Here is an 18,179-nt window from a genome sequence, read left to right on the forward strand (position 1 = left end):
TATTTGAGTTTTTATAAATAACACAGACTGATCTCAAGTCTTTTCTGATCAGACTACTTATTCTGATAACTTACAGTAAGGCAAGGCAACTTTATTTACTGTATATAGCACATTTCTGCGACAAAGTACAGTCATCTATTCCAATTCCCTTTTTAACAGTGATATCTGGAAATGGATTGAGGAGACTTCACAGATGACCGATTCAAATGTCTTCAGATTAGATGCAGCTTCATTCAGATCTTTTGAGTTACTTTCACCAAAATAACAGCAGAAGTTTGACTTGGCAGCTAGCTTGTGAATTCTTACCACCGGATCAATAAAGTCTCCTCTTTATCCACTTTAATACATCATAGAGTATTCATAATATTTTGTATAATTAATATGGATATGCAAAGTAATTAAAGCTATAAAAAATAGAGAAGTAAAAACGTACAATAGGCAAGTAGGAAAAAATTAAAATACTGAATTAAAAGTACCTTACAGTTATACGCCATAGTTACATTCCACAGCTGATAAAATGCAATGATGTTTACACAAGCCTGTCCTACAGTGACTGGAAACTTGGTACTTAGCTAAAGCTAATTAGCAGCAAGATGCCTCCCTTCTCCGTGGATGATTATCACAAACTTCTACTGAAGATTGCAGTTCTGGAAACCAAAATTCACCAGTTAGAAGTAAACGTGGAAGTGAATGGACCATATGGGAATGACTTGGCACACTAATGTGGAACTGAGGAATGCAAGGTGGTCCTTCTTCTCTGACATTGTCACCAGAAACAATAATTCACATGCTAAGTTTTGCTACTGTCGGTGGGTTAACAAACATGCATTTTACTGTTTGGGTTGCAGAGATAACAGCTACACCATTTTATAGCAGACATGTGGAACTAGTTTGTATCACATTTTGAACACACTGGCTTAGAAGAAGAAGGAGAAGAGCTCCAAGATACAGACAGAAATGTCAAAAATGTTACAACCATCCCCGGTCTCCCCTACTACAGCCCTGTTTCAAGGCAAGGCAGCTTTATTTGTAAAGCATATTTTAGCAACAAGGCATCTGTTGAAGGCAAGGCAAGGCAGCTTTATTTGTATAGCACATTTCAGCAACAGGGCAATTCAAAGTGCTTTACATAAAACATTAAAGAGAAGTTAGAAGACAATTAAAAACAATTTAAAAACATTAATAAACAAATTAAAAACCTTAAAAGACAAGAATAAAATTGATAGTGCGGTATAAGAATAAAAGTTACAGTGCAGTATAGGAAATTAAAGTTAATAAAATAGATTATTTAAAGAAAAGCAACATCAAAAAGATAGGTCTTTAGCTTAGATTTAAAAGAACTGAGAGTTGCAGCGGACGTACAGTTTTCTGGGAGTTTGTTCCAGATATGTGGAGCATAAAAACTGAACACTGCTTCCCCCTGTTTAGTTCTGACTCTGGGGACAACAAGCAGACCTGTCCCAGACGACCTGAGAGGTCTGGGGGGGTCATAATGTAGTAGCAGATCAGAAATGTATTTTGGCCCTAAACCGTTTAGTGATTTATAAACCGGTACAAGTATTTTGAAATCAATTCTTTGAGGCACTGGAAGCAAGTGTAGAGACTTCAGTACTGGAGTGATGTGATCCACTTTCTTGGTTTTAGTGAGGACTCGAGCAGCAGCGTTTTGAATCAGCTGCAGCTGTCTGATTGATTTTTTAGGGAGACCTGTAAAGACAAAGTAGTCAAGTCTACTGAAGATAAAAGCATGGACAAGTTTTTCCAGATCCTGCTGAGACATAAGTCCTTTAATCCTTGATATATTTTTAAGGTGATAATAGGCTGATTTTTTAATTATGTTAATGTGGCTTTTAAAATTCAGGTCTGAGTCCATGACTACACCAAGATTTCTGGCTTTGTCTGTTGTTTTTAACATTGTCGTTTGAAGCTGAGCGCTGACTTTCAATCGTTCCTCTTTTGCTCCAAAAACTACCAACTCAGTTTTTTCTTCATTTAATTTAAGAAAGCCCATGGGCCCACCACCTGTGGGAGGAACCGTTGGGGTCGGGTGCGATGCCACATGGGTGGCAGTGAAGGTCAGGGGCCTCGACGGACCAGACCCGGGCGGCAGACGCTGGCTCTGGGGACGTGGAACGTCACCTCTCTGTGGGGGAAGGAGCCGGAACTGGTGCGGGAGGTGGAGCGCTACCGGTTAGATCTGGTGGGGCTTACCTCTACGCACAGTCTCGGTTCTGGAACCATACTCCTGGATAGGGGTTGGACTCTTTTCTTCTCCGGAGTTGCCCAGGGTGTGAGGCGCCGGGCGGGTGTGGGGATACTCACAAGCCCCCGGCTGAGCGCCGCTGTGTTGGAGTTTACCCCGGTGGACGAGAGGGTCGCCTCCCACGCCTGCGGGTTGTGGGGGGAAAACTCTGACTGTTGTTTGTGCATATGCACCAAACAGGAGTTCGGAGTATTCGGCCTTCTTGAGACCTTGACTGGAGTCCTGCATGGGGCTCCAGTGGGGGACTCCATTGTTCTGCTGGGGGACTTCAACGCACACGTGGGCAATGATGGAGACACCTGAGAGGCGTGATTGGGAGGAACGGCCTCCTGATCTAAACCAGAGTGGTTGTTTGTTGTTGGACTTCTGTGCTAGTCATGGATTGTCTATAACGAACACCATGTTCGAACATAGGGATGCTCATAAGTGTACCTGGTACCAGAGCACCCTAGGGCAAGGTCAATGATCGATTTCATAATCGTTTCATCTGATCTGAGGCCGTATGTTTTGGACACTCGGGTGAAGAGAGGGGCAGAGCTGTCAACCGATCACCATCTGGTGGTGAGTTGGGTCAGGGGTGGGGAAGACTCTGGACAGACCTGGTAAGCCCAAACGTGTAGTGCGGGTAAATTGGGAACGTCTGGAGGAGGCCCCTGTCCGACAGACTTTCAACTCACACCTCCGGGCGGAGCTTTTCGTGCATCCCTGTGGAGGCTGGGGGCATTGAACCCGAGTGGACAATGTTCAAAGTTTCCATTGCTGAAGCTGCGGCGAGGAGCTGTGGTCTTAGGATCTTAGGTGCCTCAAGGGGCGGTAACCCACGAACACCGTGGTGGACACCAGTGGTCAGGAAGCCGTCCGACTGAAGAAGGAGTCCTTCCGGGATATGTTATCTCGGAGGACTCCGGAGGCGGTTGCAGGGTACCGAGGGGCCCGAAGGGCTGCAGCCTCTGCCGTGAAAGAGGCAAAGCAGCGGGTGGGAGAAGTTTGGAGAAGACATGGAGAAGGACTTTCGGTCGGCACCAAAGTGTTTCTGGAAAACTGTTCGCCACCTCAGGAGGGGGAAGGGGAACCATCCAAGCTGTGTACAGTAAGGATGGGACACTGTTGACCTCCACTGAGGAGGTAATAGGGCGGTGGAAGGAGCACTTTGAGGAACTCCTGAATCCGACTAATACGCCCTCTATGTTAGAGGCAGAGCTGGAGGATAACGGGGATTGTCGCCGATTTCCCAGGCGGAAGTCACTGATGTAGTCAAACAACTACACAGTGGCAAAGCCCCGGGATTGATGAGATCCGTCCAGAAATGCTCAAGGCTCTGGGTGTGGAGGGGCTGTCCTGGTTGACACGCCTCTTCAACATTGCGTGGAAGTCTGGGACGGTCCCAAAGGAGTGGCAGACTGGGGTGGTGGTTCCTCTTTTTAAAAAAGGGGACCAGAGGGTGTGTGCCAATTATAGGGGTATCACACTTCTCAGCCTCCCTGGTAAAGTCTACTCCAAGGTGTTGGAAAGGAGGGTTCGGCCGATAGTCGAACCTCGGGTTGAGGAGGAACAATGCGGATTCCGTCCTGGTCGTGGAACAACGGACCAGCTCTTTCACTCGCAAGGATCCTGGAGGGAGCCTGGGAGTATGCCCAACCGGTCTACATGTGTTTTGTGGATTTGGAGAAGGCGTATGACCGGGTCCCCGGGAGATACTGTGGGAGGTGCTGCGGGAGTATGGGGTGAGGGGGGTCTCTACTCAGGGCCATCCAATCTCTGTATGACCAAAGTGAGAGCTGTGTCCGGGTTCTCGGTAGTAAGTCGGACTCGTTTCAGGTGAGGGTTGGCCTCCGCCAGGGCTGCGCTTTGTCACCAATCCTGTTTGTAATATTTATGGACAGGATATCGAGGCGTAGTCGGGTGGGGAGGGGTTGCAGTTTGGTGGGCTGGGGATCTCATCGCTGCTCTTTGCAGATGATGTGGTCCTGATGGCATCATCGGCCTGCGACCTTCAGCACTCACTGGATCGGGTTCGCAACCGAGTGTGAAGCGGTTGGGATGAGGATCAGCACCTCTAAATCGGAGGCCATGGTTCTCAGCAGGAAACCGATGGAATGCCTTCTCCAGGTAGGGAATGAGTCCTTACCCCAAGTGAAGGAGTTCAAGTACCTTGGGGTTTTGTTCGCGAGTGAGGGGACAATGGAGCGGGAGATTGGTCGGAGAATCGGGCGCAGCGGGTGCGGTATTGCATTCAATCTATCGCACCGCCAGGACGAAAAGAGAGCTGAGCCAGAAGGCAAAGCTCTCGATCTACGGGTCAGTTTTCGTTCCTACCTCACCTATGGTCATGAAGGCTGGGTCATGACCGAAAGAACGAGATCCAGGGTACAAGCGGCGAAATGGGTTTCCTCAGGAGGGTGGCTGGCGTCTCCCTTAGAGATAGGGTGAGAAGCTCAGTCATCCGTGAGGAGCTCGGAGTAGAGCCGCTGCTCCTTTGCCTCGAAAGGAGCCAGTTGAGGTGGTTCGGGCATCTGGTAAGGATGCCCCCTGGGCGCCTCCCTAGGGAGGTGTTCCAGGCACGTCCAGCTGGGAGGAGGCCTCGGGGAAGACCCAGGACTAGGTGGAGGGATTATATCTCCAACCTGGCCTGGGAACGCCTCGGGATCCCCCAGTCGGAGCTGGTTAATGTTGCTCGGGAAAGGGAAGTTTGGGGTCCCCTGCTGGAGCTGCTCCCCCCGCGACCCGACACCGGATAAGCGGACGAAGATGGATGGATGGATAATTTAAGAAAGTTCTGGCACATCCAATCATTAATCTGTTGAATGCACATATTTAATTGTTGTATTGGGCTATAATTCCCTGGCGATAAGGTTATGTAAATTTGTGTGTCATCCGCATAACTATGGTAACTTATTTTGTTGTTTTCCATAATCTGAGACAGTGGAAGCATGTAGATGTTGAACAGAAGAGGCCCCAGAACTGAGCCTTGGGGAACTCTGCACGTCATATTTGTATGCTCAGATGTATAATTACCTATAGACACAAAGTAGTCCCTATTCTTTAAATAGGATTCAAACCACTTTAGTACTGAGCCAGAAAGACCAACCCAGTTTTCCAATCGGTCAAGCAATATGTCATGGTCTACCGTATCAAATGCAGCACTGAGATCAAGTAATACTAAGACTGAAATTTTGTTTAAGTGGATGTCATTAAAGACTTTAACAAGAGCCGTCTCGGTGCTGTGGTGTGGTCGAAAACCTGACTGGAAGGCACCAAAACTGTTTAGCGATAAGAAAAAATTGAGTTGTTGAAAAACCACTTTTTCTATGATTTTACTTAAAAATGGAAGGTTTGATATTGGCCTATAGTTGCTCATTAGTGTCGTGTCTAGATTGTTCTTTTTTAGGAGTGGCTTGATGACTGCAGTTTTCAGGGCCTGTGGGAAGATACCTGAGAGCAGAGACGTGTTTACAATCTGTAGAAGATCAGAAGCCAAACAGTCCGAAACATTTTTGAAAACACCCGTTGGTAGAATATCAAGGCAACAGGAGGAGGTTTTCAGATGTTATATAATGTCCTCCAGGTTTTTAAGGTTGATCGTATGAAATTGTGTCATGTTGGAATTTGTTTTGCGTGCACACTGTGACAACACATATCCTGTACTTGATATAGAAGCACTGACTGTTTGTCTAATTTTCTGAATTTTGTCTGTGAAGAAGGAGGCAAAGTCATTGCAAGCCTTGGTAGACAACAGTTCAGATGCTATTGGTACTGGAGGGTTTGTTAATCTATCAACAGTAGCAAACAAAGCACGTGAATTATTATTGTTTCTGGCGATAATGTCAGAGAAAAAGGACCGCCTTGCATTTCTTAGTTCCAGATTATAAATGCGAAGTCTCTCTTTATAAGTGTTATAATGGATCTGGAGATTAGATTTTCGCCAACTGCGTTCAGCTTTTCGACACTCTCTTTTTTCTGTTCTCACAACTATAAAATTTCTCCATGGAGATCTTTTCTTACCAGAGACAGCTTTGACCTTAGTGGGAGCAATAGCATCAATAACATTCGTAATTTTACAGTTGAAATTATCTACAAGCTCAGCGACTGAGGCCCCAGTGAGGGCGGGTGTAGAGGAGAAAAGCTGAATGAATGATTCACTGGTGTTTTCAGTGATATACCGTTTCCTGATTAACTTTGTTTGAACACTTTTGGGCACAGAGATAGTGCCGTTAAAGAAAACACAGGAATGATCATCAGTCACCACAACCTTGGAAATGTTTAGACCCTTTGAGATAATCAAGTCCAGTGTGTGCCCCTTATTGTGCGTGGGCTGTGTAACATGCTGAGTCAGTCCATAGCTCTCAAAAACACAACACAGTTCTTTGGTCCCTCGGTCCTGGGGGTTGTCAACATGAATGTTGAAATCACCAGCAATAATTACATGGTCAAAGTTAATACAGATTATAGACAGCAGTTCATTAAAATCGTCAAAGAAGTTTGCACAGTATTTAGGTGGCCTGTAGATATTTAGAAGTATAGCTTGAGGGGAGGATCTTAGCTAAAGAGCCACATATTCAAAAGAAGCAAAATTTCCATAAGATAATTGCGTACATCGGAATGAGTCATTAAACAAAATGGCGAATGGTTGAAGAGAATATAAAGAATATAAAAACAGCTAATGCTGACCTTACACCAAACGACTTTTCAAACAATTCCACTGTTGCAGACACATTTACATTGTCGGAATGAAATCAAGAGTCTGCTAGAGTTGGGGCGCACTCCCGTCGTCCCAATCGTTTGGTGTAAGGTGGTCATAAAATCATGTGTAGTTTGTTCCTACTTTGTAATGCGACCCAGAGCAGTATTTTCCGATCTCATATCTAAACCAGAGAACATTATAGTCGTTAGTGAAAAGGTTGCAGTTTGAGTACATTTAGGCCCCAAAACTACTTAATTAAAACATTGTGGTTTGTGTTAAAATCAGACGTTAGTTACTTCAGTTGTGCACGTGACGCTGAACGCTGCTTCGTAAAGTAAACCTCACCGTTTACTTCATGTTCAAATAAAAAATGAACCCCGGTATCCTGGGTTGAAAGTCCTGTGTTTGTTTGACCCATGGTCACTATCACTATAAATGTAAATATATTTTTTTTTTCGGGAGAGGGGCTTAAACAGAAAGGCACCAAAATAGAGCTATTCAGCCAGAGGGTGAATAAACGTTTTTCACGGCAGACATGTTGACATGTCATAGTAGGAAAAGCACAGGTGTATTCAAAACCATTTCTGATGGCTGTATTCCACTTAGGAGAGGTCCTGGTATTAAACCATTACTGATGGCTGTATTCCACTTAGGAGAGGTCCTGGTATTAAACCATTACTGATGGCTGTATTCCACTTAGGAGAGACCCTGGTATTAAACCATTACTGATGGCTGCATTCCACTTAGGAGAGGTCCTGGTATTAAACCATTACTGATGGCTGCATTCCACTTAGGAGAGGTCCTGGTATTGTGCATGCTGACTCACTGAAATATCTTACTGGGACACTTGATGGAATTGAGCCATCGTTATCAATGTCAGCTGTGCTTTTCCTACTATGACAAGTCAACATGTCTGCTCTGAAAAAGGTCCATACAGGTATATTCAGACAGACATTATGACATTAAAGCATGTAAACAAATTCTAGTAAAAACCCAAAATACGTAAGAATCTGAAAATGAGCATGATATGGGATCTTTAATCTTTGATGTTCATAAACTAAAGTAAAATATCTGAATACTTCTTCAACCACTGGTCATATGATAGTAAGCTAAATATATTTTGGTTTTGGACTGTTGCATAGTTGGAGGAGGAAACAAGCACCTTGAAGGCACCACATTGGCTTCTGGAGCGAGGAGTAATGAGCTGAAACCTGTGCGCAGTGGTGTAGTCTACGTGATACGCAGATATACGCAGTATACCCACTAAGAAAGCTCCAGAACCTCCATAAACCCACTTAAAAATGTGCAATGGCACGTAACAACATGCTTTCCATTATAATTATGATATTTTTAAAATGTAGGACTGTACTTGAGTGGATGTACTTAGTTACATTGTGGAGCTGGACTTGATGCATGTGGTTGTTGTTTGACAGCAGCTGGTAAACAACATACTTAACGTTATATTTTTGATATATTTTGAATTGTTTTTTTTTCTTCGCATAGGCTAAATAAAGGGATTTCCACCGTTAATTGGTGCATAAAAGTGTATCAGAATGCAGGAAATAAAGTCTTTGATGCTCACAATTTCCCTGGGGGAGGATACCCAGACCTTCCACTTTGATATCCCCCCCCCCAGGCTCATATATACAGGCCCATACATATACAATACAGTATACCCCACTACAATACATTAGACTATACCACTGCCTGTGTGGGTGTGTAAGATGAGGCTGTGTCCGTGCGAAGAAACAATGGTTACCTGTTGCGTTGTGACATGAAAAGCACCTGTTTGACTCTAACTGGACTTACCTCACAGTGAACAAAGAGCTCAGGTGTTTGGGGCTTTCATGATTAACATCATGAGTTTGCAGAATGTGACAGCTAACCAGTCTGACAGCCGTTGCTGATCGTTCATCATCTGCAGGAATCCAGTGAAGCAACGTGCACTATATCACCTTCTTAATGTTTTAAAGATGTGATCTAATCAGTGGTGGAAGAAGTATTCAGATCCTTTACTTCAGTAAAAGTACTAGTACCACACTGTAAAAATACTCTGTTACAAGTCAAAGTACTGCATTGAAAATGTTACTTCAGTAAAAGAATGTTAGTATCATCGGGAAAATGTACTTAAAGTAGTAAATGTGCTCAATGCAGAAAAATCCTCACATTTTAGAAACTGGAAACGATCCAGATACAGTTCTATGTTTAATGGTCTAATCATTTCGGCTTGAAATGATAGAAGGAGAGTTTTAATTTTCAGGCTGTGAAACAGGTTGCTGTGAGTCGGTTGTGTGGTAGCCTGCTTTTTATTTGTTTATGTATTCACCTTCGAAAAGGCAAATTCCAGGATACTTATTGTGGCAATAAAACCTTCTGATTCTGGTTTTGATTTGCCAAACTCTATGATGGCTAAGGAACTTTTGTAGGGCTTTTTGTTGGGTAGTCTTTGTCCACTTCCGGGATGCTCCGGTGCCGCCGGAATTTCCACCGGATGTCCCTCATTTAGGCCGGATGTCCGTCACCATCCTCTTTCTTTGTGTTGGCGTTCTAAACTCTGTTGGATACTGTTTGAATTCAGTTCATTTTCTTTTACAACTTCCTAGCTCATGGTCAGTCTACCTTGGATGATTTAGACATTATAGCTCATAATCAAAATCCTTAAGGACAAAATTTCTTTCTGTGGGAGTGTGTGCAGCCCGTCAAAAGCTCCTTTGAAAAATTGTGTTACTGGTTGTAGTGTCCCTTTTCAAAAAGGTATTTCAAAAGGTACAAAGTTCTGGGTGGGCTATAATCTGTCAAATATAAGCCTCATTCATTAATTTGAATCATTTAGAGGCAGAAACAACCTTTCCAACCAACAAGGGCTCCTAAACTCGACCTCCTCGACGTTCCATTTCCGGAATTGCTCCGGTGCCGCAGGATATTTCGCCGGATGCATGTATTTTTGCCGATATCCGCCCCCTTCCTCTTTCTTTGTGTTGGCGTTCTAAACTTCGGTGGATTTGAGAGGACTATGGTTAACTGGTCCTCAGATCTCTGCATGGTAAATCCAGACAGCTAGCTAGACTATCTGTCCAATCTGACTTTTCTGTTGCACGACTAAAACAACTTTTAAACGTACGCATGTTCCACCAAAACAAGTTCCTTCCCGAGGCCATTTTGCAGCGGCACCGTGGCTCCATACGGCGCATAGTGCCCACCCAATACGATTGTGATTGGTTTAATGCCAATAAACCAGAGCACGTTTTTCCCCATCCTGGAATGCTGTGTGGACTAGCCAGACCCTCCTCCGCAGCGCTGTGGAAGGAAGGTCATGTGTTGGGTGAACAGTCTCTGATGTCACTGTGGGTTTTAAATGTACTTCATGTTTAAACAATGGTCACAGAAACTGTGTTGAGTCACGGTGACTTTGAATATTTAATCGGCTCTTCAAGGAAACGAGCCATGATGACTCGTAAAACAGGTCGGTCCACTGCTTGGTCATGGTATATAAACTCAGATTTTTCTGTCTGAAGACACAGAGCTGCAAACTTCCATCAACAAAGAAACTTTATCCTCTACTTGGAACATTTGAACCGTAAGAAACATCTTTTTCTTCTTTTTTTTCTGTTATCATTGTTTGTATTGCCATATTGTCAGTGCTGTTTATGTTATATTGTATGAAGTTTTATTTGATGATGATTTCAAAACTTGTTCTGTTGCCATGTTTGTTTACCTCACCACTCTGTTTGAAGCTTAACAAAACACAGAATAATTGTAAAATAACTTTTAATATATCCATAAAAACATCAATCAGCAATATATTCACCTAGGGACAGTTTTTTGTCTCTGCTTACTTTAAGCTGTGTACAACTTTTACTTTATGGCTGTTTGTGATGATGTGCAGATTGGTTATCTGAATTTGTAGAATAAGGAGGACACAAAAAACTTGTGTGCTTCTGCAAATATAATTTTAAGAACATGAAACTACATTTCTGTTAATATACTTCTTTAAATTCAGACTTTTAGACTTTTATTTCTTAAATTGGATTTGGATGCTTGTTTTTCTCGGTTCACTGGAAATGAGGATATATATCTTGAAACTAATTAGATACAGGATGTAGCTCTACAGCAGTGGTTCCCAATGTAACAGCCCTGTCAGATGAACTCACGTACACCTTCATCAATTCCCAATCTATGTTCCAACTGTGAATGGATATTTTTTATTATTTCATACGATTCAACTGACAAACTTTAGGTTGGTTTGGTCAGCAATTCTACTAACTTGGAGTGAAGCTGAATGTTTCAAAATTATTATCCATTACTTTTAGCTAATTATTTCAACTTTTATCTATTTTAAATGTTTTTAGCTGATTATTTGAACAGTAAGTCATCCCTTTTAGCTATTTATTCATACCAATTAGTCATTTCTTTTGGCAAACATTCTGTTCTCGCTTGCTAACTAGATTTTTACACACTTTCAGATAACTGCAGCATGTAATGTTCAGGTTTTAACAGCTGATCTATTCTTCCATTTAGATCATAATTTATCAGTAGAGCTCCTCTACTATCGTTCCACGTACCCCCTGGCAACTGCAGAAGTACCTGGGGTACAGCTATCCATGGTTGGGAATCACTGATATACAGGAAGATTGTTTTCCATGGCGACTATCACGTTTTCCCAAATGATGTAAAGATTTTCAGGCATTCTATTAACAAATTGCTTGGAAAAGAAGTGTACAAATACTGCCCTATATGGAGCATTCTCGGAAACTCCCTAGGTTTTGGGCTCAACTCCGATTGTTTCCAACGTCTGGCTTTGCCCCTGCAAATGGAAACACTTTGCATTGGTTGAGGTACACTGTACACAGGGTGACTCACCTAACCCCCATCCTCCTCTAACCCTGATGATGTTTTTCCCCACAGAAACCATTAACATGAAGTTTGGGTTGCTGGTGGTATTGGCGGTGGCCGTTCTGGTGCCCAGCCTGTCCGAGGGCCGGATCGTCTCCAGATGCGAGCTGAAAGAAAAGCTCGGGCAAGCGATGACGCTGCCCCCACAGCTTCAAAAGTTCAAGGAGGAATACCTGGCAAAAGGTGAGGATAATAAAACTCCTGAGAGTTACATAAGTCACATCATCACCTCCAGAGTGACCAGCATGAATCACTCTCTGAGAAAATACAGAGCAGGAAGACAGATAAGAGTAAGAGTTTGTTCCTCAGCTCAGTTGGTAGAAAAGACAAAAAATAAATGTCTGGGTATCCTACCTCTGCAACCTGTATTTTCGTTGACGATTAATCTGTTGATCATTTATAAATGACTTCTCTTCCCTTTCTTCTTTGCTTCCCTCCATCTACGTGCATGGCTTGTTTGTTGCAGTTATCTGTGAGGTGAACAGACGGTCCAGTCTCAACACCGGCCTGGTCAAGGTGTTCGGCAAACGCACAACTACAACCAAAGCCACGCCAACGACTACGGTCACAACTCTCGCACCACGAGTCAATGGAACGACCGCTGCACCAACAACTACCCAACTGAATACCACCGAAACAACGACCACCGCACCAACTACCACCCAAACAACTACCACCCAATTGCCGATCACCCCAACACCTCCAAACAGAAGAAAGCGCGGTGTGAGCAGTGAGGAGTCTGACTCTGCAGAGATGCACTCTAGCCAGGGGGAACTGCTGAACGAGGGCGACGAGGTGAGGAGTCAGGGTGTCAACGGCACGGTCGATGAGGATGGAGACAAGGCTAAAGGCAGTGATAACAGGGATGAAGACGAGGATGAAGACGAGGATGAAGACAGCGATGAGAGGGATGAGGAGGAAGGTGGGAAACGTAAGAAGCGATCCAAAGAGGACCGATCCAGTGAGGACCGATCCAGTGAGGAGACCAAGCATTCTTCTCTTGGCCTTTACGGGATCTTCCAGCTGTCTGACGAGACCTTCTGTAATTCTGGTTATCGCTCCTCCAAAAACAAGTGCAACACAACCTGTGATGGTGAGACACATACAGACATGATGATAATTTAAAGTGGCTATATGTAACGTTCAGTTTGTGTTTGTGTTTGTTAGAGGTTAAAGGTTAAAAAAGACCTTTATGACAGCAGGTGTGGTAAAAACACGACCGCTAGAATCAACAGTTAACTAACCAGGAGGTCATATACTTGTGTGTTTCTCAAACAGAAAATCATTCTTTGGGGTTAGTTTTGAATAATTTACAATCCTTCGTTTAATTTCCTTCTTTTTTTTTGTGATGGTCCTGCCCCAGTATCAGCCATAACTATAACAGATAACTTCTAAAATAAAATGAAAATACTATTAGGCATATATGAAGAAATCTGCTAGTACCTTTTACCTGGCTCCGCCGGCTGGATACAATTACAGAGGTTTTTTTGGTGTTACACCGAAATCTGTGACCTGCCAGAAAATGTGCTCTGTCACACTATGTGACTTTGCGGGGAAAATCTGACCCAGGCAGATACATTACTAAAAACTATTTAAAAATAATGTTCTTTTCACTGTTAAGCGCGATTCATGCTTCTACCTAAAATCTACACCGTGGTTAAGTACGCAGGTATGTGGAGACAGGACCCTACACCGTAGCCTGATGTGCACCTCTCAAAAAATTTAACTACACGTCACGGCGATGCACGCCGCTCGGCCATGGCTTAGTAGCATTCCATTTCCCCCCGACTCGTTTCCTGGTTCTCCTCCATAAATAACATGAAATCAAGGAGAGGGTTAACTTTTTCCTGCTACAGATTTCCCACCGTGGTCAGAAAGAACAAGAGAGACACTTTGTTTCTCTCACTATTGGCGTTTTTTCCATTACATGACTCGCCTTTACTCTACTCGCCTTTTTTGGTTTTCCATAAAGAAAAAAGTCCCTGGTACCTGGTACACACACACATGCCGGCCCTGCTATTCTCTTAAAGAGATCGACGCACACACCAACGCACAAGTATAAACTTCAGGCCGCTTACATAGGCTACGGCGACACCTGTGTGTGGAGCCTCCGCAGGACCATAAATCACGCTTTAGTCTTGTTTGTTGGGAAAGGTCATTTGAGAAATTTCACAGTTTCAGAAACATTTTCGAAGTTACATATAGTTACTTTTATTGAGATATTTTAAATATTAAAAGCCATTCTTTGTCTCCCCTGAAGCCTTCACTGATGATGACATTTTGGACGACATCACTTGCTTTGTGAAGACTAATCAGTGGGGGTAAGTTTCTGTACAGCAAAATTAAAATGATACAGCTATAAAATGCAAGTACAGCTGGTTTATTCATCAACCATGTCTTTTAATTTAGCTTATTAGTGAATTGATTAAACTCTGCAAGGAGCCTGGAAGATGTTCAAATGTTGTCGCAAAAGAGATGTTGAATAAAAAGTTAAAAATAGAATATTTTAGTCAGTATTTGGGATGTAACAATGCAACGTGAATTGGTTAAGAGATAAAAAAGAAAGAATTTAACTTTAAATGGCTTTATTAATTCATTTTAATTTTATTAATTTTACTTTAGATTTCCCTTCAGACTTCCGACTTCAATACGTCTTCTTAGTTTATTCATTTGATGAGATTTGTTTTCTATTTATTGAGTTATTTTGATGTGGGATTTGTTCTTGAAATCTAATTAATTTGTTAACTTTTCTTCTTTAAGATAAACTACAATTTCAGTTGCACTTTTGATAAGAGGACACATCTGTTGTTTTGCACAGTTTAAATAAAAAAAAATTGAAGTCACAATGAAGATTATATTCTGTATCCAGCCAGGAAAGATACTAACAAACAAAATAGAAGTGCAGGCATTTAACTTCAGACAATGAAGAGTAAAGAAACATAACAGTTATGGGACCATGTGCTGCTTACGGACAAATTAATAACTGTTGTTTTAACAAATTGTTTCACTTTTTCTTTGTCACAATAGGTCGTTTTTGAAGTCCTCCTCTGGCGAGTGCCATTATCGTATCAAGAACTACTTTGAGGAGTGTAAATGAGCAGCTGACACGTTTTCCACCTGCTGCTGAAGCTTACACCTACAATCATTTCATACCTTCAATGCAGGGCATGAACTACGGGGGAGCTAGGGGGAGCTCGCCTCCCCTGAATATTACATTTTTTTTTGTGTCTTCTGCTATCTGTAACTTTCCAATAAACATATTTAGCAATTTATGGTTTGTGTTTGAGAACATGTTTATTATAAAAACCCTGACTAAATCTTAACTCTTCTCTGATCAGACTACTAATTCCTACCACTGTAAAGACAGTGTGCTTGGTGTGTTCACCTTTTAGTGCTCAAGGAATATAACATTTAAAGCTGGTATCAGACTCATTTCCTGTTGCATCCTGACCAGTTTAGGCTACAGTTGAAAACACAACGACACATTGTTGAAATTGCACTTCATAAAAAAATCATCGACAACATCGGAACTGTCTGTGCTTATTCAATAACAAATATATACTAAGATTGGCATCTGAGCCCTTATTTCAGTGCCTGCTTAAAGCCTCCTAAACTTCTGTTCTGACCATCTTTAGATTTCCTGGCAACCTGTTCCACAGGCTCGTTGCTACATTACGTAAATTACTCTTAACTCAAGGAGGTACAAAATCAGAAGAGCTGCCCCTGGTGGAGTAGCTGGGAACATAATTATTAAAATAATTAAAATAATTGATTAAATATTTGGGTCAATATCCACCACCTGCTTCCTATGCTTCAGATAAGAACTCACCCATCTGACTGCTAAGTCATTAAAACCAATGGCTTTTAATTTATGTACCAAAATGACATGGTCGACGGTATCAAAGGCCTTCTGTAGGTCTAACGTGACCATACCAAAATAATGACCTTTATCTACCTCTCTCCTGCTGTAGTCAGTTAGATACAGTAAACAGCTGTCAGTGGAATGTGATTTACGAAAGCCAGACTGGAACTCATATCATCTACAGAGTAGATTGTGTGATGCCAGATACTTGTCAATCTGTTCAAAAATTATCTTTTCAATTATCTTTGACAGACTACACAGAATAGAAACAGGTCCATAGTTTCCATGGTCTAATACACTATATGACAATAGGAGACAACACACATGAAACCCTGTGATCAGTTTAAATCTCTATGTGATTGTGATGCGTCATTGTGGCTGTAAATCGATACGAAGACAACAAAAGCTGTAAATGTCACGGATCAGGTGAACAGTCTCTGATGGCACTGTGGGATAAAAAAAAGTTCTCCTATGTTTTCACAATGGACACAGAAACTGTGTTGAGTTACAATGACTTTGACAGTTTTTTTTAGCTTTTGAGTAAATGAGCCATTATAACTCTTTAAGTCATGATATATAATCTCAGATTTTTCTGTCCGAAGACACAGTGCTGCAAACTTCCATCAACAAAGAAACTTTATACTCTACTTGGAACAACTTTCGAACTGTAAGAAACATCTTTTTTTTTGTTATAATTGTTTGTATTGCCATATTGTCAGTGCTGTTTTATTTGATGATGATTTCAACACTTGTTCAGTTGCCATGTTTATTTACCTTACCACTCTGTTTGATGCTGAACAAAACACAGAAAGATTATGAAATAATAACTTTTAATTTATTCATAAAGACGTATCCAAATCAGCAATAAATTCACCCAGGGCCAGGTTTTTGTCTCTGCTTACTTTAAGCTGTGTACAACATTTACTTTATGACTGTTTGTGCATTAATGACGGATATAATTAAAAGTGTCTCTCATTAACTTTACCCCTGATGATGATTTGCAGATTGGTTATCTGATTTTGTAGAATAAAGGACACCTACAAAAACTTTAAAATGTTTTCTAAACATGAATTGTTTTTAGAGCGCTTCTGCAAATATACTTTTAAGAACACTGACATCCATTTCTATAAATATACTTCTTTAAATTCAGACTTTTATTCTTAAGGAAAATGTTTTTCTCAGTTCATTTTGAAATTAGGATCAATATCAGAAAAAAGCATTCATCATTTGAGTAGTTGACTTTTAAATAGTTTATTTCTTCTGGAATCAGGTCAATTAAAATCATCCCACTGGCAGGTATCCTACTTTTAAAAAGAAATATAATATAACATTATATTATTATTATTATTATTATTATTATTATTATTATTATCATATTTTAGCATTAATGTGTCTTGGAGAAATTTTCCAATAATCCAGTGATGACAAAAACTTTACAATATGTTCTAAACATGAAAAGTTTTTTAAGTATGCTTGCACATAGAGTTTTAAAAACATATATACTTTAAAAATGCATCTTTTAAGACTTTTTTCTCATAAGAAAAAGGTTTATGTGCTTGGTTGTTTTAGTTCTCGGTTCATTTCCCTTAGTCACAGATTTTCTAGAAACAAGGATAACTATCTCAAACCAGGACGGAAAAGAAATTGCATTTTATCATTTAAAAAGTTGACTTTTCAATAGCTGATTTGATTTATTCTTCTATTTATCATTGTGAACTGGTTCCAATGCACCAAATGTTTTCTTAAAAAGCCCTTAAAAATCTTTTTTTCATTTTTAAAGATAATTTTTTGGGGCTTTTCTGCCTATACTTTTGACAGGACAGCTAGGTGAGAATGGGGAGAGAGAGGGGGAAGACATGCAGGAAACCATCACAGGTCGGACTCGAACCCTGGATCTCTGCATCGAGGCATTAACCTCCTAGTACATTTTTTTTAGATTCAACTTTATTGTCATTGTGCAGAGTACAAGTACAAAGACAGCGAAATGCAGTTTGCACCTCTGTCCCGTTGATGAGATGGGGTGTGTGTGCTAGCTTTAGACTTCCTGAAGTCCACAATGAGCTCTTTGGTCTTCTTGGTGTTGAGAGCCAGGTTGTTGTCAGTGCACCACTATGATAGGTGTTGGATCTCCTCCCTGTAGGCCATCTCATCGTTGTTGCTGATGAGACCAATCACCGTAGTGTCGTCTGCAAACTTTACAATGGTGTTGGAGTCATGTACAGGTGTGCAGTCCTAGGTGAACAGGGAGTAAAGGAGAGGGCTCAGCACACATCCCTGTGGTACGCCAGTGTTCAGGGTGATTGTTGAGGAGGTTGCGTCCTGCTTCTGCTATGCCCTGCTATGCTCTGCTGTGCCTTGCTACATCCTGTAACGCTCTGCAGTGCCCTGCTATGCCATTAACTACTACAACTACTATTTCTAGTCACTGTTCCATTATCTTTATTGTGACTGTTATTGCCACTCTTCATCACACCCCCAAC

The 18,179-nt window shown here is 41.7% G+C and overlaps 1 protein-coding gene across 1 annotated transcript; it reads left to right on the forward strand.

The window, feature by feature from the left end:
• The first annotated feature begins 10,319 nt into the window (after window positions 1-10,319).
• Window positions 10,320-14,979, forward strand: LOC114573777 (transcription initiation factor TFIID subunit 11-like). Its single transcript, XM_028606096.1, has 5 exons — window positions 10,320-10,407; window positions 11,850-12,020; window positions 12,304-12,930; window positions 14,098-14,158; window positions 14,865-14,979. Exons 1-5 carry the CDS (start codon window positions 10,320-10,322, stop codon window positions 14,932-14,934), a joined length of 1,017 nt encoding a protein of 338 aa, XP_028461897.1. The 3' UTR covers window positions 14,935-14,979.
• Window positions 14,980-18,179: the final 3,200 nt, after the last annotated feature.

Source organism: Perca flavescens, chromosome 2 (genome assembly GCF_004354835.1).
Source record: "Perca flavescens isolate YP-PL-M2 chromosome 2, PFLA_1.0, whole genome shotgun sequence".
In the NCBI taxonomy this organism is placed as follows: Eukaryota; Metazoa; Chordata; class Actinopteri; order Perciformes; family Percidae; genus Perca; species Perca flavescens.